The sequence below is a fragment of the Pezoporus flaviventris genome, unplaced genomic scaffold, assembly GCF_033815535.1.
Source record: "Pezoporus flaviventris isolate CSIRO_AGI_PZ_B2104156 unplaced genomic scaffold, CSIRO_AGI_Pfla_v1 ptg000001l, whole genome shotgun sequence".
NCBI classification, from domain to species: domain Eukaryota; kingdom Metazoa; phylum Chordata; class Aves; order Psittaciformes; family Psittacidae; genus Pezoporus; species Pezoporus flaviventris.
The window spans coordinates 38,794,347-38,820,611 of record NW_026892549.1 but is presented as its reverse complement, the minus strand read 5'-3'; the positions used below and the strand labels follow the sequence as shown (position 1 = coordinate 38,820,611).

The window sequence follows — 26,265 nt, the reverse complement described above, 5'->3', positions numbered from 1 at the left end:
TTTAAAACACCAAAAAGAGAAATCTGAATTAAAACTAAAAAAGCCCACAATCAGAAAAGTAGTTCGAAAAGTGAATGTGAATTTAGAAAAATTATGCTAATGTTGAACATTTCACAATTTAGACTGGGAACATTTAGATGTTTATTTAAGGTTGTAATCCAGAACCGAAATAAATTTGAAATTTTAAGCTGTTTAATGTACCTTGGTGAAGGGCTGTGTTTTGCCCATACCATGATTGCTTTTTACTCATATGGTAAAATGGTCATTAAAAGTAATAGAAACAGGATCAAAATGCAACTGTTTGAATGCAAGATCTACAGCGAGGTATAACATTATCGATGTTTATTGAAATAGTGACTGCTTTTCAACATAGGCAGTATTTCACTAAAATACATACCTTGAGAGACTTTTGACAAACACCACAATTACATTCACACCACAGTTACTTTACTATTAACAGTCAGCTGCTAAAACAACAGCTGAGAGGAGGGCTCATTTGACTTTTTCCACTTATAGAAAATAGCGTAGAGGTCTTATCTCACTAGAAAACGTAACAGCTGCATCTTCCTTTAAACAATAAATGACTCATTTCTCTCTAATACATAACATCAGAAAGGTCTAATGACTCAGACACAGAAGCTATTTGTGTGTGCACTTTTTTCAAGATCATTCCTTAAAGAAGAGCTCTAGGGAAAAAAAAACAACAAAACCCAACAACAAATACCCAAACACTAAACAAAACATCAAAAAGAAAGAACTGTATGAAGATCTCTGGAATACGATTAAGTAAGTATCTGGAATGATATGTGCTTATGTGCTGAACATTTAACAAGATTATGAGACATCAAAACTAGTATTTGGAACAGTATTGCTCTTCATCAAAGTTTTCAGTGACAGCACAGCTGCAGTGACAGAACCAATATGCCTAGATACAAAATGTTCCGCATATGATAATATTGCTGTGTTGCACAACATTTAACAAGTTATGGACCTCTGATCTAGATGTAATCATTATGGGAAAATACATCACTGTATATAAATACGTGACTACTTTAAATTGAGCATCAAACTATCAACCACACTGCCCTATCTCTAACGGTGGTCTTCATGTGTGAGGAAGAGGAGTCTTTCTTTTCCAACATACTTGCAGGTAAAATGACTAGTGTTAGCTGGTCCTGGCAGCCCATTGCAGGGCAGTATATAAACACATGGGTCATGGAGTTGTAAAATAAAAATAAATAAATGGTGGCTACCTGCCATAAAATGGTGTCTGAAACACCACAGTGGACCCTGTGTTGTTAGGGGAAGGGAGTTCCTGCTCTGACCACCTTCTGGGGCAAGCAGGATGGGATGGCTGGTCCTGTCAGTCACAAGCCTGAAAACACCTGGGTATGAGCGTGTCAAAATCCACAGTCAGCCAATCAAAAGCAGAGTGAAAATGTGGCATATGACATTTTACATAATGGCAGTGGAAATAAAATGGGAAGGGACTTCCAGGTCCTCACAGCCTGACAGAGAGGAGGGACTTCTTGGGGCCTTACAATGTGGGACCAGAGGAAGGGTGGGACTTCTGAGGTTTGTGGAATGTGTGAGTGTCTGCAGGGGGCACGGCCTCCCCCAGCAGCTGGGGCCCTGCCCCTTCTTACATTAGATACTGGTAGTCCTCCAGCTCTTCACACAACGTAATAAATACAACACTTTTATACATACAAGGGTTTTAAATAATCTTTCATTTATGACATATCCTGAGGGCATACCATCCAATATTTGCCCACTCTTTGGCATGTTCTTTATCTGTTACTCTGGTATTTCTAAATCATCTTCTACAGATCCCACAAGCCCAGTAAGAACTGAGAGTCTTTCCTTGCTTAAGAAACAAATATGTGACAATCTGAATCAGGGTATTACTTCCCAGAGTCCCTGGAGTGTGAATCCATCCTTTAGCTTCTCTATTGCAAGTCCTAGTTCTTCTGAAAAAACAGGCTCCCCATCATGTTGCTTTTTGGAATGCACGAGGTATAAGAGAAAATAAAGCAGAAGGTACTTTTTAATTTTCTTATCCCATTTTAACAACATGAATTTGATAGTATGAAAGAAGCTGTTCTTACCTTGTTTTCATCAGCAAAGTAAGCCTGCAAAAGAAAGGTAAAAAAAACTCAAAATGTTGGGAAAAAAAGTCTAAAGCCAAATCTGCTAATAATTCCTTGGGGTTAAAACTGTATTTGCTAAGCTGTCTTCAACAAACCAGTCTGTGTAAGAACAGGGTTTTTTCTATGTTGAAATAGAGAGTTCTAACAGGAGTTGGTGCTTATGTTGTTTTTCATTAAATACCAATCTTTGAGGTTTCCATCATAATAAACAAAGATTTTTAAATGGTAAAATATCCATATTATGTTTGTTACACTGAAAAATAAAGGGAATAAAATGTTAATATGAATACAGACTGACAGCATCCTAGCATTTCTTGCCTCATGTGCAGCAGCATCTACTATTCAATTTCAAACCCTAACTTAAGTATCAAATGTCAGTTATCATCATATTCAATCTAAGAAACAAACACAGAGTAACTGTGATTAATTAACCAGATTTTTCTACTCTCAGACAGAATCTGGGAAAGAGCTACAATCTTTCCCATTCTGTGTGTGGAAATTAAGTCTCAAACTCTTCAGGGTATCAGGTCTCAGTGACGTAGTCAGGTGTTAGATTGCAGAGTAAATTCGGAAATTCCTCGGAAGAAGGGCATGAAGTAATCTCATTCATTTAAAAGTAATCTTTCCTCAAACACTGGAGACAAACAGGAATGCAGTTTGCTAAACTGGTATTGTTAGGAGCGCAAAGGTTGTCAGGAGTGACCCAAAATTGCTGCTTTTCTAAAAATCTTTCAATCAAAAAGTTTGAATTTCAGATGAATGCTGAGGATATAGATAATACCATCTATTAATCTGCTCCAAGAGAAGGAAGACTTGTTTTAATTTAATGTATTTGTTTATATTATATTATACTGCTAGTTTTCAAGTTATTCCTGATCTTAATGTGTTGAGAAACTACACACAACTATTACTTTAAATACTTACTACTAATTATATTGAATAATAGTTTGTTCTTAAATTAAAAAATCCATACATAGAATAAATACCTGCAGTGATTAGCACTTTGAATAAAAGGCGTGTAGATGTGTTTTAAATATAGAAAGTTTGGTTGTAGCTTATCTTTAAAAGAGGATTACAGCTTTACAGTTGAATAACCAAACAAGAAGTATTTTACCACAGCTTACCACAAATGCATCTGTATGCTCGTCAGCTTCTATTTCCACATCATCTTGAACCTGCTCCACAGTTAGATCTTCAAGAAGTTGAGGCTGCAAATTAAAACACTGAAGTAAGTAAATCATAGAATCATAGAATGGTGTGGTTTGGAAATGACCTTGAGATCATCTAGTTCCAATCCCCCAAGTCACAGGCAGGGAAATACACATATCTAATATGTTTAATACATTTTTATTACTGCTGTTAACACAATAATGTACCTAATTTAAGTAGTAGAGTACCTTTTCTTCCATTTCATAATCCACTCCAAATATAGGGTTAGCAGAATAAACTCTGTGAAGTGAATTAATTTCTTTCACTGCTTCCTGTAGTTTCTCCACAGGGTCTATTTTAAAACCAAGGACATATCCTCCACTCTATATAACAGAGAAAAAAAACAACAAAAAACCCTACATTTACTGGTATTGCTTATTCTTTAAACAACTTTTTTCTCCATTATAAAAATGGGCAATAAACTTTTTGCATAGAAAATCAAAAGCAAACGGGTGGGAGAAATTCAGAAGTGATACTAATTCAGAAGTGATACCAAGTGATTTATTCCTAGCTACTCAGAAAACGTTTAGTCTGTTAGAGCTTGATGTTGTTATTAAAAAAGCTTTCAGATACAGTACATAAAGTTAGTTGAACTTTAAAAATAAATCCTACCATTAAAACCATTTCTGATTAAGGCCAAATTGAAGAAAAGTAATTTTGTCTCTTAGAGCGAAACACATACAGAAGTGAAAAAGAATAAAAATAGTGGTCTTGATTAAGTATAGAAGTAATCAGATCCCAAAAATAATCTGACAGGAAATACTGTTTAACACTATTATTATGAGTTATTTTAGTTAACCAGTCATGCTGACTTATTGCTGCTTTGCTTAGAGAAACTCTAACTCACAACAGCCGTATCGACCAAAACACACAGACATTTTAAGCAGTGCAGAGGGCTTTTCAAAAGCTGTGTTCAAAAGGCCCCAGAGGAGGAATACTAAATACCTTAAAAGTAGCCCTGTAACATTTTGGAACTAGGCAATTATTATATATGAAAATGTAATCAATGAAAAAAAAAGCCTACTGAAGGTTCTTACCTGCTGAGAACTCTCTATCACAAGCGCCAAGCCAAACTTTGAGTCTCTTATTTTTATTGAACGCTAATGGTAAAGAGGCAAAAATGTTTTGTTAAAGATTTTGGAATTACTTGATAAAAATCTGCTTTATCTTTTTCTTTTCTTTTTTAAACACTACTTATTATAATTACTGGTTCTGAAAGCTTGGCTCCCAGCATTCCCTCCCATTTACCACTACAAATCTGAACCTCAGGGAAGAGTGTCTTTATCAGGAGTAGTAACAGTTCATTTCTGAACATCAGGTTCACAGATCATTAATCCCAGTGTACACAAGTGGCATGAGGAATCACCCTAAATAGTTTGAAAATTGGAAATGCAAGCCATTTTCAACATCTGTACCTGCCAGTAAAAGCTCCCAGTTAATCTGGACAGGAAAAAAACAACCCAACCCAACCCCCAACGAAACAACAAAAATACCCCAACAACAAAAACCCACAAACACAAAAACGCCTACACCCCCCCCCCCCCCCCCCCCAAAAAAAAAATCTAAACAAACAACCCTACCCTTTGGTTGATGCTAGTAAGAATAAATTCATCCCTGACTGTGGGACATGAAATATTAATTTTGGTCAGCTGGGAGTTTTAACTGAATACTTGAACTTATGCCAGTTCATTTTGAAAATGGTTAAGACACTTACGATTTGTAGATACGGTATGCTGACATTAAAGCTGTCATTCATATTTGCATGCCAAACTATTCTCACATTAGTAATAAAAAATGTTCCCAAATTTCCCTATTAAAGAAAAGACATGTGAAAACTGCTCTGAAGTATACAGCCTTTTTTTTGTTCCAAATACAATGATTACTGTTATCCATTCAAACATGAGCAGGACACGGCTTCATATTTAATTCAATAAAAGCCTGATTATTTCGTACCAAAACCAGTAAAAACGCTTCTGTTGATTGTAAGGGAACAAGAGCCAATCTTCAAATGATACAGTGCCCAAGTGGTGAAAATAGATGGTAGCACCCATTACTGCAACTAAGCAGGATCAAATCACAGCATAGCAGACCTCATGGGAGTACATGAAGCGTCTGAGCGTGTTCTTAACTGTACAGATCTGGAATTGGCGTATAGTGTAAGTACAATGGCATGTGGGTTAAACTTAGGCAATTGTGGAGATGTGCGCCAAGGGAACGTAGAGGACAGAACTTTTTAGCTTGTTAGGATGGATCTTATTTCCATTCTGGAATAAAATTGCACAGGAAGAAATAACAGCTCCCATTTTGTTTCATGGCTCTGGGAAATACTTGCAACTAATGCCCTGTAAAAGAATATAAATGTTTTCTATTTTTTCCTTATTAGTCTTTATTTTTCCATATTTTAAGACATAGATTCCTATTCCAATGTTTTCAATTTCCAGCAATCAAAAGACAATATAGTCTTACACTGCAGTCAAAGCTGCATGTAAATTTACAGATATTCAGAGGAGCACTCTGGAAACAACATGATTGTCCTACAGGATGATACTGAGCTTTAAAGACAAATATATCTTTTTAACAGGAACTGGGTATCTAGTTCCTTGCATATTAGCAATGTCATGTAGACTTCATGTTGCCAAAAGCGACTTTGTTGTACTGAGTAACAAATACATGGGATCAGCTTCCCCACACACATCAGCTGATGAACTGAATTAAGGGTAATTCCTCTGAGGTTACAAAACCAAAACATTGAAAGACAAAACATTTTAATGTTGCTATAGTCAACATAGTCCCATTTTTTACTATACCTGGTCACTTGACAAATTCCAGACTCCATTGATTTTATCATATATTTGTTCTTGTGGTAGTAATCTCAGTTGCTTGTTTTGAATCAACGCACTTCTCAGCTTCAGATCACGATACATTTTTGAAGTTTCATAAGCTCTGCAAAAAATAAAAAATAAATGTCACCATTTAAGCATTTTCTACTATCTTTACTGTTTGTTTCAGCACCAATATGACATGGTGTATATTTTCAACTTTTTTATCACCATGTTGCACAAAAATGAAGAGTACTATTGAAACTTCATCAGTATAAAACATTACATTTTACTTTTCCTAAGTGAAGTTATCTTTAAATGTAAAAGTTTTTTTTTGGCATCTGTTTTGATCTCCTGTACTCCTCATGTGCATACTATTTCTTTCTTAAGACTAATCTCCCAGACTTCATTGCAAAGAATAAGTCTTCTGGGTCCCATGTTATAGAAGAATTGTTTTATCACTGCTTAAGTCACAACCAACCAATATATATACACCTGTTTTCCTCAGCTCTTAAACAGAAACCTATGGTAATGTTTTATGTACCAACTCATCCAGATGATTTATCTTCAGGTGGGAAACATCCACTGTTTTGTGATCAATTAGAGTTTTGACCAGGATCTAACTTTTTTGGGGGGGGGACCATTAAGTGGTCCAAAATTACAGTAAATTATTATAGACAGAGAATACAGGTAGAAAATGCACACTGAAATTAGCTCTTTGTGGTTTTATCTGTTCCAATAGTTTGTACACACAAAGTGTATAAACTGTGATCAATGACTGGTATTACTCAACATTAATTTTCATTATGCACGGTTACCTACTAGAATACGTGATCATTCTCTCCCTTCCTTCTAGAGATTGTGTTCTACTCTGTTGGGAAAGTTTTCTGAATGTTAAATAAATAATTGTATATTAACATATGGTGTTATATACTTGGTCTATCAGCAGTAGTAATCCCACATATTTAATTAATTGAATTTTATAAATGAACAAATACTATTTTAAGTATGCTACCTGTGCACAGCAATAACTGAAGTGAAGAGTCTGGGACTCCCGGGGACAACATTGGTAAATATGAACTCAAACCGGGTATTGTTACATTTAGTCAATATATACAGAGCTTCTGTCTGCCCTCGTAATTTCTGTAAGGGAGAGATGAAATTTAGCATTTTGACAATACAGTAGCTTGACTGTACTTGACATAAATAATCTTGACATATTTTATAAATTCTTTGTCTAAATAGTATATCTGAATATGTAATCCTGATTCTACCACTGCTCTACTGCTGTCTTCAACTGAACTAGGGTGTGGTTTTTTTTTGAGAAAGTAGCAATTCCATCAACAGTAGAATTATGAAGCCTGCCTGCTATATAATTGCAGTATTATGACTGAAACAGTATTTTTGTGTTTGTTACTATGTAGTTGCCCAGGGGAACCTGCATAATCTCCCCTTCTTTGCTTCACAGTTGTATGAAATTCAGGCTATATATTGAAGAGCTTTCTTGCACAAAATTAGTGCCAATCTAGACTTTTGTTAAATTTAGACACAATGAACCAACATGTGCTTGACTTATCTAGAGGGGAGAAGAAATCACCACTGTGATTATACCAGTTTTACTGCCCTAGGAAGCTGACTAAACCCACACTCCCATAAAAATGTACACTCCCAACTTGTAAACTAAACTTCCATTATTATTCGATTACTGTTCTTGCACGTAAATTTTCAGATTATTATAGAAATACACTGCAATAGGTACAAACAATGAATTACAGCTTTATTATTTTAAGAAGTTTTTTTTGAAACTTACTGAGTTGGCAGTTCTTGTAGTTATATTTATAATGCAATTGTAACCAACAGCTAAAAGTTAAGGGAAGGGAAAAAAAAAGAAAAGAACAGTTTTGAGAACAAGAAAAAATAAGTCAAAATAACCAAGTACAATATTGAATTTTGTAGCACGGCTTTGGATGCTATTTGTGAGAATTACAGTGTGGTTAATGGTCTGGGAACTTACCACAAAATCAAAGACTAATCTAAGTTGGAAAGGACCTTGTCCTTTTTGTACCAGGTTATACGGTCCAATGCTTTTGTCAAATCAGGACCAACTCTCAGGGTACTGCTCAGGGTACTGTCCAACTGAGTTTTGAATATTTCCAAAGAAGGACATTGCACAACCACTCTGCGTTATGAACAGAATACAGATTTTCAGTATTGCCTGGCTATTAGGAACTTAGCAATTAAAATAATTTGGGCACAAAGTAAGGGCAAATTAAACTAAATATTTAATTTAATATTTAATTTAGCCCTGTTAGCTACTCATACAGTTAAAATTAGAAGCTTGTTCAGAGCTTACAACAGTAAATCTGGAAATGCAGGTATTCGTGGGGAATAAAAATTGTAGGACAATATTGAATGTGAGTAGCAGACAGGTGGCAACAAGAAGTACAAGTAAGATGTAAAGAATCTCAAACTTTTCTTTCTTTTGAGAAAAAATAATCCCATTTATGCCAAATGAAAAATATGCCTGAAGTACTCTTCCACTTCTATTTTGAGAAACTAACATTGAATATTAATAACAGTTCCTAGATTACAAACAGATTCATTAGTAATAGTTTATTTCACACTTCACAGAGCAACAGAACTATACCTTACTATTCTATACTGTAATCAGTACAGTTGTGAAAGACCAGTATGCCCCTATAAAGGAAACAAGAACTTTGCAGTTGTTTAACAGGAGATGATACTTACAGAGATTGACTCTGGGCAATGACAGTGAGCGCCAAATAATCCGCAAATTTGTCACAAGCAGTCTACCTGGAAATAAGGAGTGTAAGTATTTTTAATCTGAGGAATTTCAATTCAATTAAATGTCCCATTCTGCAGTACATTACCTCTAGACTTGAAACAACAGAATAGTCCTTCCTCTTGACAGGAGAAAAAAAACAAAAGCACAGGACACCCCAGCAGAAAAATCACAATGCTTTTTTCTCTTGAATGCTCAGAGAGAAAATCCAGCAAGGAACAGATGGAACAACCTCTCATATATATAAGCATTCCTCAAAACCAAACCAAGAACAGTTACTGACTTCACATCCGCCTGCCTATGGTAAAATTGCAAAGACACAACCAGTACAGAACTGCTCTGGGGAGGAGAAGGGGAAGGCAGTGAGTTAACTGTCGCAGCTGTCTTCATGAATAACCTCACCCCTCTATGTCACATGCAAATTTCTTCACTTCTATACCCTCTACAGTAACCCATCCAACCCCAGGAAGGGTCATCTCAGCTCGCTGGCAGCTTCATGACCTTGCACACTAAATAAATATATTCCTTACTGATTCAGTTTGAACTAGGTTACAAAAAACCTAAGTATTAAACAGGATTACAGCAAAAGATCACCACGATGTTTATAAATGGATTATACTTACAAAGCTTTCAATTCTAAACAAATTCTGAGACAATATTATTACCTTCCTGTAACTTTGAACAAGAGATCCCATTTGAAAATACTCTAAGGGAAGACAGATCTGTGAAAAAGGTAGGACTTATTACCTGCAACAGAACATTGCTACTGAGTTCAATGGAAACCAGACAGGGCTTTTAAGAACTTATACACATTAAATATTAGAAAGTTTACAATTTCCCTGAGTATGCAGTTACCTCTGTCTCCATTGTTTCCTTTGGTATCTTCAACAGACTCTAAGCAGTCTATAAGGATCTCTCCAGGTCTCATTTTCATTTGTCTAAAAGAAAAAAAAAAAAAGGAAGAAAAAGAACCCCTAATGAAAAACAGATTAGATTTATGCTCTAAAAGGCCATTTCTATTTTCCCACTTTGCTCTTCTTCCTCCTTTTTCTGCTTAGTGCATCCTATGTACAATGAAAAATATATACATGCACACAAACACACAAATCAACATTATATACCTGAAATTGATATCACTACATCTGGCATATGAAGAATATTAATACCATCATCATCCAATTATAACAATAAGTAATTATGTAGCGAGTGTGCTCAAGCAAACTATACCCCAAAATTGGGAGTATAAAGTATGTGAACATAGGAGGGAAAAATCCAAAAAGTTGCATTAACATCTTTTTTTTGATGGATAGTTTGTTGCCCCTTGCTGTACTTTTAGGTCATAGGGAATGGAGTTAGGCATGAGAAAGAATAGTTGCCAGCAAAGGAAATATCCACAAAGGGTATGGTTTGTTTTTTGTGTGTGTGGTTTTTTGGTTGGTTGGTTTTGTCTTTTTGTTTGTGCTGTTGTTTTTTTAAATTATTATTATTTGGTTTGTTTTATTCTGCTTTATTTAACTGGTCTAACTACTTAAATACATGTGAAATTTTGCTGTATTTTACTTGTATTGTGTAAAGCGGCCAAATCTCTTCAGTGTATTGGCATGACAGAAATAAAATACATTATCAGGAGTGGAATTCTGTGAGAGACTCTAAGACTACTGAAGATCAGGATCAAGACACAAAGTATGGACTCAATAATACATCACTAGAATAGCACAAAAGACATTAGAGTGGAGGTAGCAAGAATAGCAACATCAGCATTAAATATGGAAGCAAGCTCCGTCTACATGACGATTCTACAAGAAACTAAAGACAGAACTGCTTAGACGTCCAAGACACAATTTCATGTTTCTAAAAATACTGCAGACAGCGTGTCTAGAGGTCAAAGAGTATTCTCAGTATGGTCAAATGAGTAGGAGCAAGATGAAGTGTGATAGCACACTTTCAGCCTCCATCCCCAAAATCATCAGCCAGCTGCTAATTTGTAGCTCCGTATTACAAAAGCTATGCAAGGTTTTGCCACAGAAACCAGAGCATAAATTTTATGTCTCAGACAAAGTTCACAGCTCATGAGAGGTCAAGGTCCGCAGGAGCGAGGAAGCACGGTGTCTCATACTAAAACCAAACCACAGCACTGTACCTGCTACTAGGAAGAAAATTAACTCTCTCTCTGCTGAAACCAGGACACAGCTGCCACAGGGATGTGACAGCCCTTCAGCTCTGGCCGCTCTGCACAGCCACTGTCCGCTTCCGTGCGCTCAGGCTGCCGACACCACGGCAGCGACAAAGAGCCCTGTTACCAGCGACTGGAACCATGCCCTCAGGCACTGACTTTTGTTTCAACGCCAGCTAACGCTAGGAACAGAACACCCTTCCCTCAGTCCTCCAGTATCCAACCTTTATTATTTTCCCTTTTCTTTATAGATTGGAAACGGTGACTACACTCCACTTAGCAAGACCTCCCCATTCAACTCGCCTGAGCCCCAAGGGCCACACAACCCCTTTCCCGCCCTCACAGAACATGACAGCTCCCCCCTCCGCGCCGCCGCACTGGGAAGGATCCCAGCATACACCGCAACACTAATGGCGGTCGCGCTCAGCCCTTGGAGAGACAGCTCTCGGCCTGCTGACAGCTGCCGGGCTGGCCCCGAAGCCCCGCTGCAAGGGGAGAGCAGTGCAATGGCACTCACTGCGGGGAGATGTCGAAGCGGACATCTCTGTCCTCCCACAGCACGTCCAGCACCGCGCTCATGGCAGCCAACCGCGGCGGGGCGCAGCGACACAGCTCTCTTTCCGCCGAGTCCGCGCGTCGTGCTGGCAACGGGGGTGATGCCTCGCGCTCCCTCAGCGAGCGGGATTGGCTGTGGTGCTGCACGCGGGGAGGGAACCCTCTCTCCTGCCCGCCCTCGCCCCGCCCCGCCCCGCTCTGGTCTGAGGTAGCGGCCGCAGGTGGCGACAGATGGGGATGGTTCCTGTCACTGGGCAGTTTGGTGTGTTCCTTGAGCTGGCCGTCGTGCTTGCGGGCGGCCCGGCGGCGTGGAGGTACAGCCCCGGCAGCGCCAAGTGCTCCTTGGCCTTTGCGAACGTTCTGTGAAGGAGAGTGGAATGCTCTGAGTCGTTGGAACATCCCGTTCAGTAGTTCCAGCTTTTCCTCTCGTCTTAGCTTTGCCTGGTACAAGGCAACAGCTGTATTGCCGTGGAGGATTGTTACGCCAATTCCCTGTACAGTTAGGAAACCTGAAAACTGTGAAATCTTCACTCAGTAAATTGCAGCTTTAAGTCCTATGTTGGTTCTTGGTGAGGGTTTTTGTCTGTGGGCTTTGTTGTTGTTTTTTGTTTGTTTTTTTTTTGGGGGGGTGGTGTTTTTTTTTTTTACTAAATGTGATGTATTTTTAGTTTGAAATAACTTGAAAATTGTATCCAGCTGAATTTTAATGGCAGTAGCCTACCAATTAAAAAAAAATTAAGTATGAATCATAGGAAAAAAACTCGATGTTTGGCAGGTTGTTTCCTGGAGCTGGTCTCTGAATTGGTGAGGAACCCATTGAAACCCACCTGGAAGTTGATGCAAACTTCATGAAGTAAAAAACATTGCAGGTGCTGGCCATCCCTTCTCCTCTCCCTCTGCCCATGTGAAAGGCAATGTTTTGCCACATCTAGGCAGGCTCACTGCTGAGGGTCTTCAAGTAGGAAGGGTAGTGGGTCTTCGGCTTGAGGCCACATTCCATCTTTTGTTGTTGATATGCTGAACTTCCCATGTGTTCAGGAAAAAAATCCTCGAACCCAACCAAAAGAGATTGTCAGGTTTCATATGCAGGAGTGCCTGAGAAGTTCAGTCTTGTTAAGGGCTATGTCAGAAAACCAGTTACCTAATCAGGAGCACATTACACAGTAGGTGTAATTTAGCTGTGAGAGAAGCTTTTAGTCCTGTAAAAGTACCATTACCCGTTCTCTGTCCTGGCAGTAAACCTAGAAATGTTTTATTAGAAAAAAGCTTTTAAGTATACAAGTCAAGTAAAAGGAAATACATCATATACAGGCAGACATAAAGGTAAAAAGCAGTATGTCAGTGATAGACAATAAAGAATACACTCTATGATGTGTTTCAATGCTTTGAACAGAAATTTAAGAGTTTTTTTAGAAAGATGAAAATATTAAAATGCATTTAAAATTTTGACTTGGCTTTCAGAAGGGAAATGAATTGATGACCACTTTAGACATGAACTAACCTAATTTAGTGATGCCAGCTATTGTTATAATCACTCATATAAATCAATGGATGTGCTTTAACTGCATTTGTCCTGTATCTTGCTAGCTAATGGAAACTGAGGAAAGTTTACAGGAAAAAAGGACTAAATGTAACTATGATGTGATTGGGAAAGGTGGGCTGCTGAGCCACCTCCCCGTCTTGTGACCCAGAGAGCACACAGGCCACAAGTTGATGCATTTGCTGTATTTATGTTTTATATTTATATTTGCTGTATGTTCTGAGTAGCACTTTGCAAATAATTTGGAAATTGGTAATTTATGCTTGAAGTATTAAAATAGGATTTATGGGAATACTTGTGCTTTAAAAAAGTGAAATCTTCATTGCAGTATTCATGCCAAACATCAGATGCCTGTAATAGAAAATAAATTACATCATTTTAATGACCAAAAATTCTTTCAAAAGCCATATATATATAATTTTAAATGAAGTATAGTTAGTGATTATACAATGGTAGTATTTAAAGATCTAAAGAAGGGTAATTACTACAACAAATGCTATACTGGCCTTACTATATCTAAGTAAAAAGGAAATTTTGTACTCCTGATACTGATGAAAAATTGCTGTTTGTTCCATAAAGACTACATCATATGATATGCAAAAGGAGTTTAAGTGATCTCGCACAGGTATACTTTTTTTTTAATCAATGAGCATATGAATTCAGAATGTTAATATTCTTTAAATCAGTGTGTTTGTTTTTACATACCATGCTGGATACTTGATAACAAACCCAAACAATCAATATCTTTAACTTGCGCTTTGTTAATGTAGAGGTAAATTCCTACCTCCAGCAAAAAATACACAAGCCTCTCTACATTCTTCTTCACTCCCAAAGCGGTTTCCATTTCCACCACAGCCACCGTACCAAAACTGAGCACAAGCATTGGCTTGTTTATCATAGTACCATTTTATGATATAAACACGGCATGGCCCTTGATCCAGCCTTAACTTGCACCTGAGGTCCATGTCTGAAATAAAGGAAAAAAGGAATAGAAAAAAATCAGTTTGTAAGAGTCAAATTGTATTACATAGATTTTAACTTTCAAACTCTGATTTGATTTTATTTTTTCTGCTAATGTATATAGCAGTTTGAGATTCACTTTTGCTTCTAAAGATGTTATCATTGGAGGCAAGTTAAAAGTGCATCTTAGTAGGTCAAATAAACCATTTCTTTACTGGCATGGTTCTAGTAACTCCAAAAATAATAGTATTATAGCTCCACATACAAGAAGAGCAAACAATATGAATCTTACAGTTTTGAAATCTGATTTTTAAAATCTAATTATAAGCAACCAGTCTTGTGAGCAACCCAGAAATGTAAGCTGAAGAGCTGTAAGCTTGTTGCATCTGCTATTTTCAAACCACAACTATGACCATCATCCTTCTGCAGTACATTGCTTCAGTACATTAGTTCTCTTTGTGGTGTGGAGGAAGAGGCATTAGTATAGTGAGAAGAATATAAAAGTTTATTCTTCATTTTGTGCTAGTTGTTGATGGTTGTGCTACTTACACAATGGTAGTAATTATGTAGATACTTAGTTAAGTTTGAACGTAAAGTTTCTTGGTCTAATGATTCCTACAGGTAGGCGTTAGAGGACTGTGATCCTAATCTAGTTTCACTCACTTTAATAATTCCACGAGACGGAAAACACTTTTCCTTCAAATTTAATATTGTGACATCAATTTTGCATTGGAATCTAGTATCTTGACACCACTTTTTAAAAATAAAAGTTATTGCCAGAGACAGAATAATAGTCATGCCCATGTTCCTAAGAAATGGGAATATGTTTCTACTGCTCTCTTCTGTTGCTCCCATCATAATGGACTATTACTGGAACTGGTATGAATCCCCCAAATGATGAACACATTTAGACATTTCATATGAAAATAATCCTTTGAGCAGTGAGCTAATTACTATAATTTCCTTCAAATGACTAAACGCCATTTTTCCTTCTTCTCCTGTGAATGAGAAAACTATTCTTCCTGTTCAACTCTGAAATTATTATCTTCTCTGTCTTTAATGAAGCTTCCCGTCTCCATAGACTGCCTCTTCTTGGCTGACAAATTACCTGCTCACTGGCCCACCTCAGTTAGTTAGCACTGTGGTCTTTTTTTTTTTTAATGTCATCTATGAGTTCTGTCTCAGGTTGACCTTGCTTTTACTCTAAGTGGAGCAGTGGGATCTGGAATTTCGGAAGACAAAAACTGCAACTAGATCTGTATAAAATCCTGATACGGATTCTCTTCCACAGATTGGCCTCATGAAGTTTTAAGAGTGTGGAACAAAATTACTCTGATTTAAAGCTTTAGAAAAAAAGTTAGTATCAGGAGAAAAGGCAATAAAATGAAAAACTAGTTATGATCTATAACCTGTTCTTGGTATGAGCGCTGCGGTTGAAAGGGATGATGTCATCACTTTGTCTGATGATGATGGTTTAGATGGCAATAATGGTACTGCAGCTGCAGGCAAAAAGAAACAGAATGAGACACTGATTTTTGACCAGCCAAAAATGAAGAAATGAATGATGATAAAAGTACCTCCAGTGTCCACTGTCAGCAAGGATGATTGTTCCTCCTCCTCTTGTTCCTCTTCGTAGGCTTCATACACTACTACAGGAGGTACTTTGGTCTGAAATAAGCATTTAATTTTCTTTGCTTTTCAGATATTGTGAAATGTCTCAAAATAAACAAGCCCTTCATCATTTAAAGGTTTTCTTATGTTTTTCCTTCCCTGATTTCAGTGTTAAGAATCAGGATTTTAACCTCACCTGGCTGGTTTACCAGGAGAATTGTCAATCCTAAACCTGGGATATATGATTTTTAATTGACCTTTACAGAATTTTATTTATAAACTTAAAAATATAGACTGCAGTTGAGTTTAATTACTATTCTTAGACTTAGTTATTACAGTGTAATTACATTTTAATAATGTTATGTTTCACACTGTGCCACAAATATTACTGCATTAAACACAGGAGTAATAATCCTTGTAACAGTATCAGGAATAAATTATAGCCATTAGACAACTGCCTGTATGCAACATCAGAACTCTTACATGGGACAACCAGTTCCAAGCATACCAAGTTAAGGAAGCTATTATAATACCTGTCTTGTAGAAAAGTAGAAGGAAAGTTACATCAGGCAACAGAGAAGGATATCTACAAACATCAATAAAACTTTTGCTCATTAAAGCTGAGTTTTCATACCGGAGCTAACGGTTGAGGAAGATCAGCAGGACTCAGAGGACTTTCTACTGTAGATACTCCAGGTGTCTGTACTGAAAGAGACTGTCTATTAACATTGTTGTTCTGAAGTATGTACTGTAAAGAAGATACTGAATGGAAAGACTGTCCACTTAGGCTTGCACCATTTCCATTACGGTTGTATATTAAGGTACCATGTTCATCTTCACAAAACTGGTTGACTAATTTGGATTCCAGAGCTGTTAAAAAAAAAAAAAAGGTAAAAACCTCATCATACTGAGAAATGCAATGTACTTTGTGAATTATTTATATGCATAAATAATACACATGTAATCCAGTATTTCTTTGGATTATTTATATGCATCTAAGATTATTCCATGTTCTCTGGACTGTGGCTTTTATATTTCACAAATTGACCAGCCTGTAAGTCCTCTATATGGTACAAAATACAATGAACTTACTTAAAGAGATTTATCTGAGCTTAGTAACAACTACTAGTTGGTAGTGGGAAAATAACTGCTTGCCTTATTCATGTGAATAACCCAATGAAAATAGGTTATTTCCCAATAGAAGTGATTAAGTAGAATTTACTCCAGTGGGTTTTATTCTGGTTTCCAGTCCAGAAGATTTATAGTGCACTTATTCTGCTTTAGAAAGTTAGTTTATGCAGATGTTTTCTTACACTGTAGATGACATCCTCCTATTGGTGTGATGTATCATTGCCCTTTAGTGTAACTCCTCAAAAGGAGAGAATCTGTATCTCTAGGTTCCTATTACTTTGCACCTTGTAACTAATCCTGATCATTATCAAAACATAACATGTCCACAAAGATAATGATTCCCCTTACCCTGTTCTGAGAAGCATCAGATACAAAGCAGAATAAAACTGCAGTGAACACACCTGGAAGGGTATTGAAGTCATCAATGAGATACATGTGTTCTCTGTCTGGATCCGAAGCAATCAGATTTAGTTCACGCACAAACTCAGCCTGTGTTGGATCTGAAGTATTTACAATCCCTATTGCGTACATTTCGATGTTTGCTGCGTGAGCCTCTCGAACAACAATATCTAGTTTTACAGCTTCTCTTTTGTCTGCTTGGCCATCTGTTAGCACAATCGCTACTTTTCGCACTCCTGTTCGAGCACCAAAAAATCCTTCCTGGGTTGCTTTACGGATAGCAGTTCCTGTGTAAGTGCCTTCTCCCATGTACTGCATTTTTCTAATTGCTTGCTTAACATCCTGTTGAGTTGTATACTTGTTGAGACCAAATTCTAGCCGAACTTCTAAACTGTATAACACCAGGCCAATTCTGGTAGCATTTCTGCCTACTGTTACTCTGTCTACTAAAGCAGTTACGAAGTCTTTGATAATCTCAAAATTTTCTGGTCCCACACTCTCAGAGCTGTCAATCACAAGTACAAGCTCCATAGGAATTTCCTTGCATTTAATACCACAACCTGCAAAGGAAAAATAAAACAAAACAGATCATGATGACTGGACTTGGGATCCTTTTGGAAAGGAGAAGAATGTAAATGTAACAGAGAAAAAAAAAAAATAGAATCTGCAATTAAGAATTTCCTGAGTACTTACCACATATCTCTTTAATTAATTTAATTATATCTTCTCTCTGGATATGAAAAATATAAGGTATTTTACAATTTACATCTTTCAAAATAGCTGCAATATTGACACTACCAAAGATTTTGTTTATAATAAATACCCGCATTCTACAGGGACTTTAAAAAAAAAATCTTACTGTTTAACTTTCAAACCTGACCTTCCAAGCTTGGCATGAGTCCCACAATTTACAATGAACTATTTTATATGGCATATAAGAATCATTAATTTGACATCTCAGTAATACCTCTACCTAAAATAATTAACTACCGTTACTTTAAACAATGTTTTGTGATGATTTTGTTCTTGTTAAAACTTAAAGTCAGTACCCATTCATATTTTAGCATCTGAATAATATAGATATGCCTTTAAATGTATTGGGAGTGGAGTAATAGACCCAGTTTCAGGAAGCATATTGCTTGTAGTGAGCTGGCATATGAAAGAGAGTGCAACATAGAATGGAAGTGGGATTTGTGAACCCTGATGTATCCGGCCCACTGTATTACCCAGCTTTCAGCAGCACAAAAAAAAAAAGCTGCTGCCACCAGAGCTGTCTGTTCAGAGAAGTGATAGCTTCTGTGATATGCAAACGAAGTGTTTCTCATTATTAGAGCAATCATTTGTTATATTTTTTTTAAATGCATGACGGGACTCATTTGGCATTGAGTCAGTATTTCAAATACAACCTTTTGCTACTGCTGCTCAGCTTCCATCATAAACTTCAGTAGTATTTTTATACTCACTGACATGCTTCACTGAATTTGGGTCTGATGCAGGCTTAGCAGAATGTAACTAAGCAGAAATGTAACTAAGTTTTTAGCGTGATAGACCATGACAGGTTTGAAGATCTTTGCTCTTTAGACTCTCAAATACTTAAAAAAAAAAATCTTTCTTGCAGCAGGTGCACACCTGGGTCATCTATCACTAACTGTAAAAGAACACATAACAGAAAAACACCTAACATCATCAGGAATTTTAAATTGCATAAAGTAGATGAGAAAAGAAGTCAGAAATATTTGCATGGTTTATTTCTATATTATTACTGAGAAAACGTCAAGTCAGAAAGCTCTTTCTAAAATAATTAACATAGGATACATTTAATCTGAAAGTATTGTCTATTGTTTATATCTTGCTGTAATAGGATTTAAAAAATGGAATTTGCTTACTGTTAGGCCTTGCTCTCCCTTTGGTCCAGTTTTGCCCTGCAACAGTGATTGTTAATTAAGCTGCTGCAATTAGTTAGTAGCACTGTAATTCAGAATATGACTTCATCAATACCATTATTAGAATAATACTTGGCCAATAAGAACTTTGGCTAGAAGAATCATGTTCTTGTGGTATTACCTTGTGCGTGCAATATCTACAATCTCCTAAGGTGGTGAGGTTTTCATGGGAATTGGATGACCTCAATCTCCCACTGGATCATTGTTTGTCAGTTCACATTAGAAACGGATAATCTGTGCAAAGCTTTCATGTCTGCCATGTTGTGTTTGTTTCCTTTCTCAAGAAAGGAGGTATTACTGTATACTTGCCTGAAACCAGGTATGAATGATCAGATTTCTGCTTCATCATATATGAGTCTAATAGAGCCAGTGTCAGGGCAAGAATGGCAATGGTGTTTATGTATCCCTGCTTAATAATATGCAAATATCATAACAGACGGGCACTTCATTTTGCTTTCCAGCTTTTGGGGACCTGCCCTTCAGCAGAAGTTACTGTTTTGCTTCCCTTCATCTGTTCATCAGCTTTGAGGGAGGGTCCAAGCTACAGTTACTTGATAGGCATGGAATAGAATTGCATAGTTTTGTCTTAAAACATGGCAGTTGTCTTTCACTGCCTTAAGAAAGAGACCACGTCTTTCTCAAGATGTGGGAAATGGGATATTTATCTGGGAAATGTGGTATTCAGCATGGAAATGTCTTTTCTATGCTTTAAACAGTTTTCATGCTTTCAGTTTATGAAGTATTTCAGATCGTATGTAGTTACATAGCAAGCACACAAACCAGTGTTTCACTTTTAAGCAGTTTAAGAAAACAGACATGATAAACTTGCGTTACTCACAGGTTCTCCAGATAATCCAGGGTCACCCACATCACCTTTTTCTCCTTTTTTCCCCTTTTCACCTGTAGCTCCTCGATCTCCCTTTAAAACCATGTTGGTAAGCAGACAGAAAGTGTATGTCAGTTTTTACTACACTTTGCACATTTCTCTCTAGCTGCCCTTGTTGAATTCACCTTTAGCTTCTGACATGAGTTAGAAATCTTTTTTGGACATTCTTTAAATCAATTGGTATTTGTGAATTTTGTGAATAACTTGTAGTATTGGCTAAGCATTTTAACGGGAAAAATAGCAGACACAGTTTGAACATTAAACCATCTCAAACAAGTACATGCAGACAGAGCTGTTTCATGGGATACTGCATGATGGCTATTATCTGTGTCTGAGAAAAACAAGATAACAGTAAGGAAATTGAGAAGAAAGACAAGCATGTAATTGGAATGAATAATGGGAAGGTCACTCTGAGAAACCTTTTGGCCCAGAAAAGGTGTTTGGAATAACAAACAGATGAATTAGTGCCTCCTGGTTTGATTTTCAGTAGGTTATGGGACTTCATACAGCCTTTCTGAGCTGGTATGATCACATCCAAAAGCTGATTCCAACCATATTTCTCATTTTCTTAACATTGATGTAGTCCCCAGATTTTCCAAAGTGGGTGGCTAAAAGAAAGACACCGATTTTAGATCTAATATCAGTATTTCGTCAAGTTGCAGTAGAAGGTAAGCCTCATATAATATTAAAATAAGCAACACTGAAAGAGATGCTGGTATAAAATATTAAAATGTGAATCACGTGAATTACTGGGGTTTTCCCAAATCCCCATTCCTTTCTCACAGAACTCACATACCCTCAATGAGAGCTGACCGCAATGAACATTTTTAGTATGTTGGCTTTAGTCTAGGACTTCATCTCTGATTTAGGTATCATACCTTCTGTCCCAAAAGCCCTTCTCCAGGGGGGCCTCTTGGTCCTGGCATTCCTTGAATTCCTTGTTCCCCCTGATGATAATCCGGGTAGTGATATTAATCCTTTGTGTTAATCATTCATCATGCATTGATTTTAAATTTCAAAGAAAAGGTATTTCAAACTGCATTTTAACAAGTGTCTTGATACACTTGGGGCAACAGCTTATTAACTTACATTTCTCAAATGTGTCATAAGGATCTATATTGAAAAACTCCATTACCATTACTAGTTTTAATTCTCCTGTTCCCCCTTTCTATCCTATTTTATTTGTTATCATTCCTCCTTTCTTATTTCTGTCTTGAGTTTGTGTCATCTGGGAAAAATTGATATTGCACATAGATTCAGGATAGAGACTCTTTCTCTACCATAGGTGGTAGTTTATAGAACTACTTCACATTGCCTCTGTGGGCATGAGACATGGGGAAGAGGAAATGGCATTTTTAATTTTATAAGGCTATATTCCACTGATAAAAGACGACCCTGCTTCCTCATTCCTCAATATGCATGTACTTGGGCTTCTTGTTTACAGCAGTAGTGACAGAACATACTTTCTAGGTGCTCATGTTTCCTTCTCATTTTCTAGCCTGAGGCTCTCCTCATAAAAGAAAAAATGTGAAATCTCCTTAACACTTTGCTGCTCAGACTGACCACTCAACACAGCTTAAATATTGAAGATAGAGTCCTTTTACCTTAATTCCTTGAATACCTTCACCAGGAGGTCCCAGAGCACCCGGTGGCCCTGGGCGTCCGATGGCTCCCTAGAGAGAAACCCTGCATATGTTAAATACAATATTTATAATAAAAATCCACAATAAATTGTTACACCAGCATGTAATTTCCTGTCCGTCCTCTACCAAATTGATGCCCTCTTGTAAGCAGTGAGGATAAGATTGCTGTAGCTGACAAAGTCCCTTTTTACCCTTTATCAGATTATTAAAATACAGTTTATACTTCAGTCACTCAGGGCTTAATGCTCATTGAGTATGAATAGCCTTGCTGATAGAGATATATGTTGCACTGAAGGATGGATTGTATTGGTGGGACATTTGGGACTGAATTAAGATTTAAGAGAGGATTCTTATTGTGTTATCTTTCATCTCATTTAAGCTTACACACTAAGCCCTACAGAGATACATATTAATGTGGCATTACAAATAAACTTGTTGCTAGTTGATAAGCTAGGTTTTAAAAGAACTTTAGAGAAAATATTTCAGTTCCATGTTATTCATAGGAAGCAATTAAAACCCACATAGCACAATATTAATTTTATACCTATTCCAGTATCCCTGCATGAAATTCTCTGTTTCTTCATTTGTAAGGATCCTGTGCACATGCCAGTCCTTGGGACTAACACTGGCCGAGGAAGTGCTTAACCACTGGTTACTTCTGGACCTAGCCTTCATGCAAATATGAACTGAATCTCTGGGACCAATAAGACACATTATGCAGGCAATACATTATTATGGTGAAAAATCTTTGCATTTCACCTTGTTCAGTTTATTTATGTTTACATTTTAAACCAGTTCATTATATTAATAGACTTCTAAAGCTGAGCTGTAGGAGTATAAGGGTTTCCAATCTGGGAGGTTTCATAGTGAAAATTACTTTTTATAATTACAGTTATTTCCTGGCCTATGTCGTCGTCCTTTTTTCCAGGGATTAATCATCATATTGGTTATTAGATCATTATTGGTTTACTTTTTATAGTAAAAAAAAGGAATTAATTCTAGAAGATAGGAGACATAATTGTTTAAATGGCTTACTTTTGACCCTGGCAGGCCTTCTCCTGGGGGACCTGGGAGACCAACTGGTCCTCTACTACCGGGATCACCCTGAAAGTCGATACTTTAAAAAATAAGTAGTGAATACCAAAGTTTAATTTATCTATAGATACCAGCATCTGTCTACTTAAATGAGGCAAAGCAAGGAGAATTATTGAACAGCACAGTGCAAGTCTAAACAATGCTAACCCATGAATACTGCAGTCAGGACAAGAAAGTTATTTGGGATAAACAGCGGTCAAAACATCTTCAAGACATGTACAGTCAATTATGCAATAGTTACATGGGAATTACAATTCCCATATTATAAAATGAGCTCCATGTTCCTGAAACCAAAAATGAAAAAGTTTTTGCTTCCTGCCTGTCATTTGAATCAATGTGTTCACATTGGCACTGTTCTAGCTTTTTCCTATCAGTGCCTTCAGACAGGAGTTTGACGTGAGTGGAAAAAAAGATCTAAATAATTTTAAGAGACATTAAGTATATTTAAATAGCTGTAGTCAATCCTTTAATTGCCTTTATATATCCAATAATCCTGAAGTCAGCATCAGGATGAGTTCTGAAATGGAACTTGAAGATCTGTGTGATCTACCTTTTACATACTGACAGGTAAATTAAAGCTGGATTAAAAAGGTATTCTGACTGTGACCTATGGGTAGAAATTACATCTGCATTAAGTGGAGTGCACACATGCATTTACTTTTCTAGCAGTTGAAGTCTGTACCTTAGGTCCTGGTAGTCCAACTCCATCTGGGCCTTGTTCACCAGGAATCCCAGGAAGGCCTGGCAAGCCCTGAAATTATATGCACATACAGAATATAAATTTAATTTATGGCTATATTGACTACATGCTTTTGTTAACATTAATATGGTAGTATCTTGAATATATAGTCTTTTAGTGGTATCACCGTGGTCTACAATTGGCTAAATTCCACTCTAATAAGCCAGACGTGGTGCCAGTGGCATTTGCGTGTGTGCTGCCTGTCACGCAGAAGACTTGAATGTGTTTGGAGACAGAGGAGTCTGATCTGGAGAAGCAGGTACAGAAGCAATTCTTCATTGGATTGCACAAAAATCTTAGGAAGTATTATAAACTGAATTCCAATTGTTTTTTATTCCTCAGTGTGGCAATTGCATGCCTTTTTACCATTGTCTTTAGCATAGCTAAATGGTAGTGTGTCACCAAACTCCCTGATTCTCGCCAGCGATCTTCCAGGGACTTCCTTACTGCACAGGCATACAGTTCATTACTGTACAGGGCTGGTGGAGCACACTGTCGAGCAGAATAGATACATGAGGCCAGTGCTGCATACATGTGCAAGGAAGTGAGAGGAAGAAACCTTTTCTTTTTGTATCCTTTTTGCAGGGATTCATCACATTTACCAGTAAAGACCTCTGTAAACGGCTGTAAAGCAGATCAATTCTTTGCCACACTTCCAACAACCTGATGAACAGAACTGAGGATGGTTTGCTCTTCTGGCTCTTTTGACAGTAACACTTTTTTAGTGGTTCTGGAATGTATGTGGACATAGCTGCTTAGCTGTACTATATTCTCCTATTTGGGAATAAATTTTGTTTGGTTGGGCAGAAGACAGTATCCCACATCAAGACATTGAGAGAACCGATTGAAACATCAGTGATACTATAGCAAAAAATATTCCCCACTTGGAATATATTACATTGTGTAATCAGGAGAAGTGGAGGACATGGAAGATCTTGGACTATTTCATTGGGAGATTTCTTTTTCCTTCTATGCTGAAATGCATTTCCAAAGTTAAGGAGCTTTCTTAGACTTCTAGAGCAGCAAATCTTCCTAGCATGTCAGCCATGTATGCAAGCACTTTGGTGTAGCACCTCTTTGTTCCCAATGCACATTAATAAAAAAGTCTATAAACTTACAGGTGGGCCAGGATAACCATCTCCTTTTGGCCCAAAGGGCCCGGGTGGTCCTGGAAGACCTCGGTCACCCTGGTGAAGGCAGGAAAAACAGATGGGGTGAATGCCAAAACCATTGCTAGCAGGAAATTTTCCACAAAAGTGAAACTTCTTTGGCAAATATACTGTACTTTGATTTTATCTATCTGGTAATGTATTTTACTATCTGAATGATTAGTGTAGGTTATTAATCTTGGACTAAAACTGGGATATTTAATAGCCTGAGGATTTACAGGACCTTTCATTGCTAAGCCACTAATTTGAATTGTTTTCAAGAGCTCTGTCTTGAATGACTTCAGTTGCATTTCCCATAATTTTATCATGCTTATTATTATTCCAGCTTTGGGAGAACAAGCCCAAGTTGACAGACAGCCAAAAGTCTAGCATGGGAACTGAATTACTCAGTAGCTGCTTTATGTAATTCTTATAACTGCAGATAGATAAACTGCTGCAGAGTATTGGGAAACCCCCACAGCTCTGCACATGCTGTGTGTTTGTGTGGTGAGATAAAGGATGTAGGGCAGAGGACAACAATGGTTTGTGTGACCAGTTTTAAAACTGTTGTTTTCTGTCACAAGATTCATGTCTGGTTTTGTTCCTTCAGATCTGTATCTTCCTATAATGCTGCAGAACCTCATTAAAGCTATTGAGTATAACAGGAGCTTCCTATTGGAGATGTACAATTAAGCTCCTTTCGTGGATCCAGATAGCTGGAGTATCTCAAGAAGAAATTTACCAGGGAAACTAAGAGGACTTTAATCCTCTCAGCCATACTGGCTGGTGCAGTGATTTGCTCAGAGTTACAACTGGATGGATGATCATGATTGTGTTTGTCCCTGTAGCTACCAAAATATGGGTATGAATAACAGTAGCAAGCAAAGGCCCATGAAAAATAATTTAAAAAGTGAGACTGTAAGAGGTTTTGCTTTGTACAGCTTAGTGCAGATATGTGTCTGTGAGTGAAGCAACAGCAAAACCACTGATACTGACAAAGACAGCAAAAAGTGAAGAGCATAGTCACAGAATCATGCAGTGCTGCCCAACTGAAAGACCTCTGGGGGCTTAAGGCTGAGGGAGAGAGACTTGCAACTCTTGGCAAAGGACCTGCTTCCTGTTGATGGATGCCTGTGGGATACCCAGAAACAGGACAACATGAAGTGCTCTGAATTAAATGAACTGCACCAGAAAAGTACATGATTCCATCACCATCATTATCTCCCCCGATGAAAAAAAAAATAAAAAGGATCTTGAAAACCATTAACTGGTCAAAAAAGGCTAAAGGTTCTTCCATGTTTCTCATGCTTCTATTACTGTGTTCAGTTCAGTCAAAGAGCAAGGGATAAGGGCTCTACTCAAAAGCACTAAAACATTCACTAGGTTAAAAAAAAAAAAGTCGCAGGGATGTGGTTTATTTTGAGAAGCAAAGGTTTGTATGTCCCAGCTTTCTTGCTGTTC

General features: G+C 37.3%; 2 protein-coding genes across 3 annotated transcripts in view; both read right to left on the bottom strand.

Annotated features, from left to right (window-relative positions):
* Positions 1-315: 315 nt before the first annotated feature.
* On the bottom strand, positions 316-11,879 carry BBS5 (Bardet-Biedl syndrome 5). Of its 2 annotated transcripts, XM_061452950.1 has the most exons (12): positions 11,672-11,879; positions 9,837-9,919; positions 8,927-8,992; positions 7,989-8,038; positions 7,194-7,321; positions 6,167-6,302; positions 5,074-5,169; positions 4,397-4,459; positions 3,548-3,682; positions 3,275-3,358; positions 2,109-2,132; positions 316-1,998 (listed from the first exon to the last, which is right to left on the bottom strand). In XM_061452950.1, the coding sequence occupies exons 1-12, from the start codon at positions 11,731-11,733 to the stop codon at positions 1,897-1,899; spliced, it is 1,029 nt and encodes a 342-aa protein (XP_061308934.1). In that variant the 5' UTR covers positions 11,734-11,879; the 3' UTR covers positions 316-1,896. The 2 variants fall into 2 exon arrangements, with proteins under 2 accessions (XP_061308934.1, XP_061308943.1); XM_061452959.1 differs by lacking the exons at positions 4,397-4,459; positions 5,074-5,169.
* A 2,010-nt stretch (positions 11,880-13,889) lies between these two features.
* The window catches only part of LOC133268989 (collagen alpha-1(XXVIII) chain-like), a 33,081-nt gene continuing 20,705 nt past the window's right edge, over positions 13,890-26,265 (bottom strand). The window contains exons 24-36 of the mRNA XM_061452913.1: positions 24,775-24,843; positions 23,600-23,668; positions 22,858-22,926; positions 21,784-21,852; positions 21,058-21,126; positions 20,132-20,212; positions 19,237-19,272; positions 18,044-18,080; positions 17,353-17,910; positions 16,455-16,690; positions 15,787-15,877; positions 15,619-15,708; positions 13,890-14,216 (exon numbers count right to left, since the gene is read on the bottom strand). Coding sequence (XP_061308897.1) covers positions 14,011-14,216; positions 15,619-15,708; positions 15,787-15,877; positions 16,455-16,690; positions 17,353-17,910; positions 18,044-18,080; positions 19,237-19,272; positions 20,132-20,212; positions 21,058-21,126; positions 21,784-21,852; positions 22,858-22,926; positions 23,600-23,668; positions 24,775-24,843 — 1,680 coding nt within the window. The 3' untranslated portion in view covers positions 13,890-14,010. The remainder of the gene's footprint in view (positions 14,217-15,618; positions 15,709-15,786; positions 15,878-16,454; positions 16,691-17,352; positions 17,911-18,043; positions 18,081-19,236; positions 19,273-20,131; positions 20,213-21,057; positions 21,127-21,783; positions 21,853-22,857; positions 22,927-23,599; positions 23,669-24,774; positions 24,844-26,265) is intronic.

Coding starts and splice junctions, on each gene's coding strand:
- BBS5 (XM_061452950.1), bottom strand. CDS start 11,733: ATGAGCGCGGTGCTGGACGTGCTGTGGGAGGACAGAGATGTCCGCTTC. Junction 8,993..9,836: donor AGGAAACAATGGAGACAGAG/GTAACTGCATAC, acceptor CCTTATTTCCAG/GTAGACTGCTTGTGACAAAT. Junction 6,303..7,193: donor TCAGTTATTGCTGTGCACAG/GTAGCATACTTA, acceptor TATTTTTTGCAG/AGCTTATGAAACTTCAAAAA.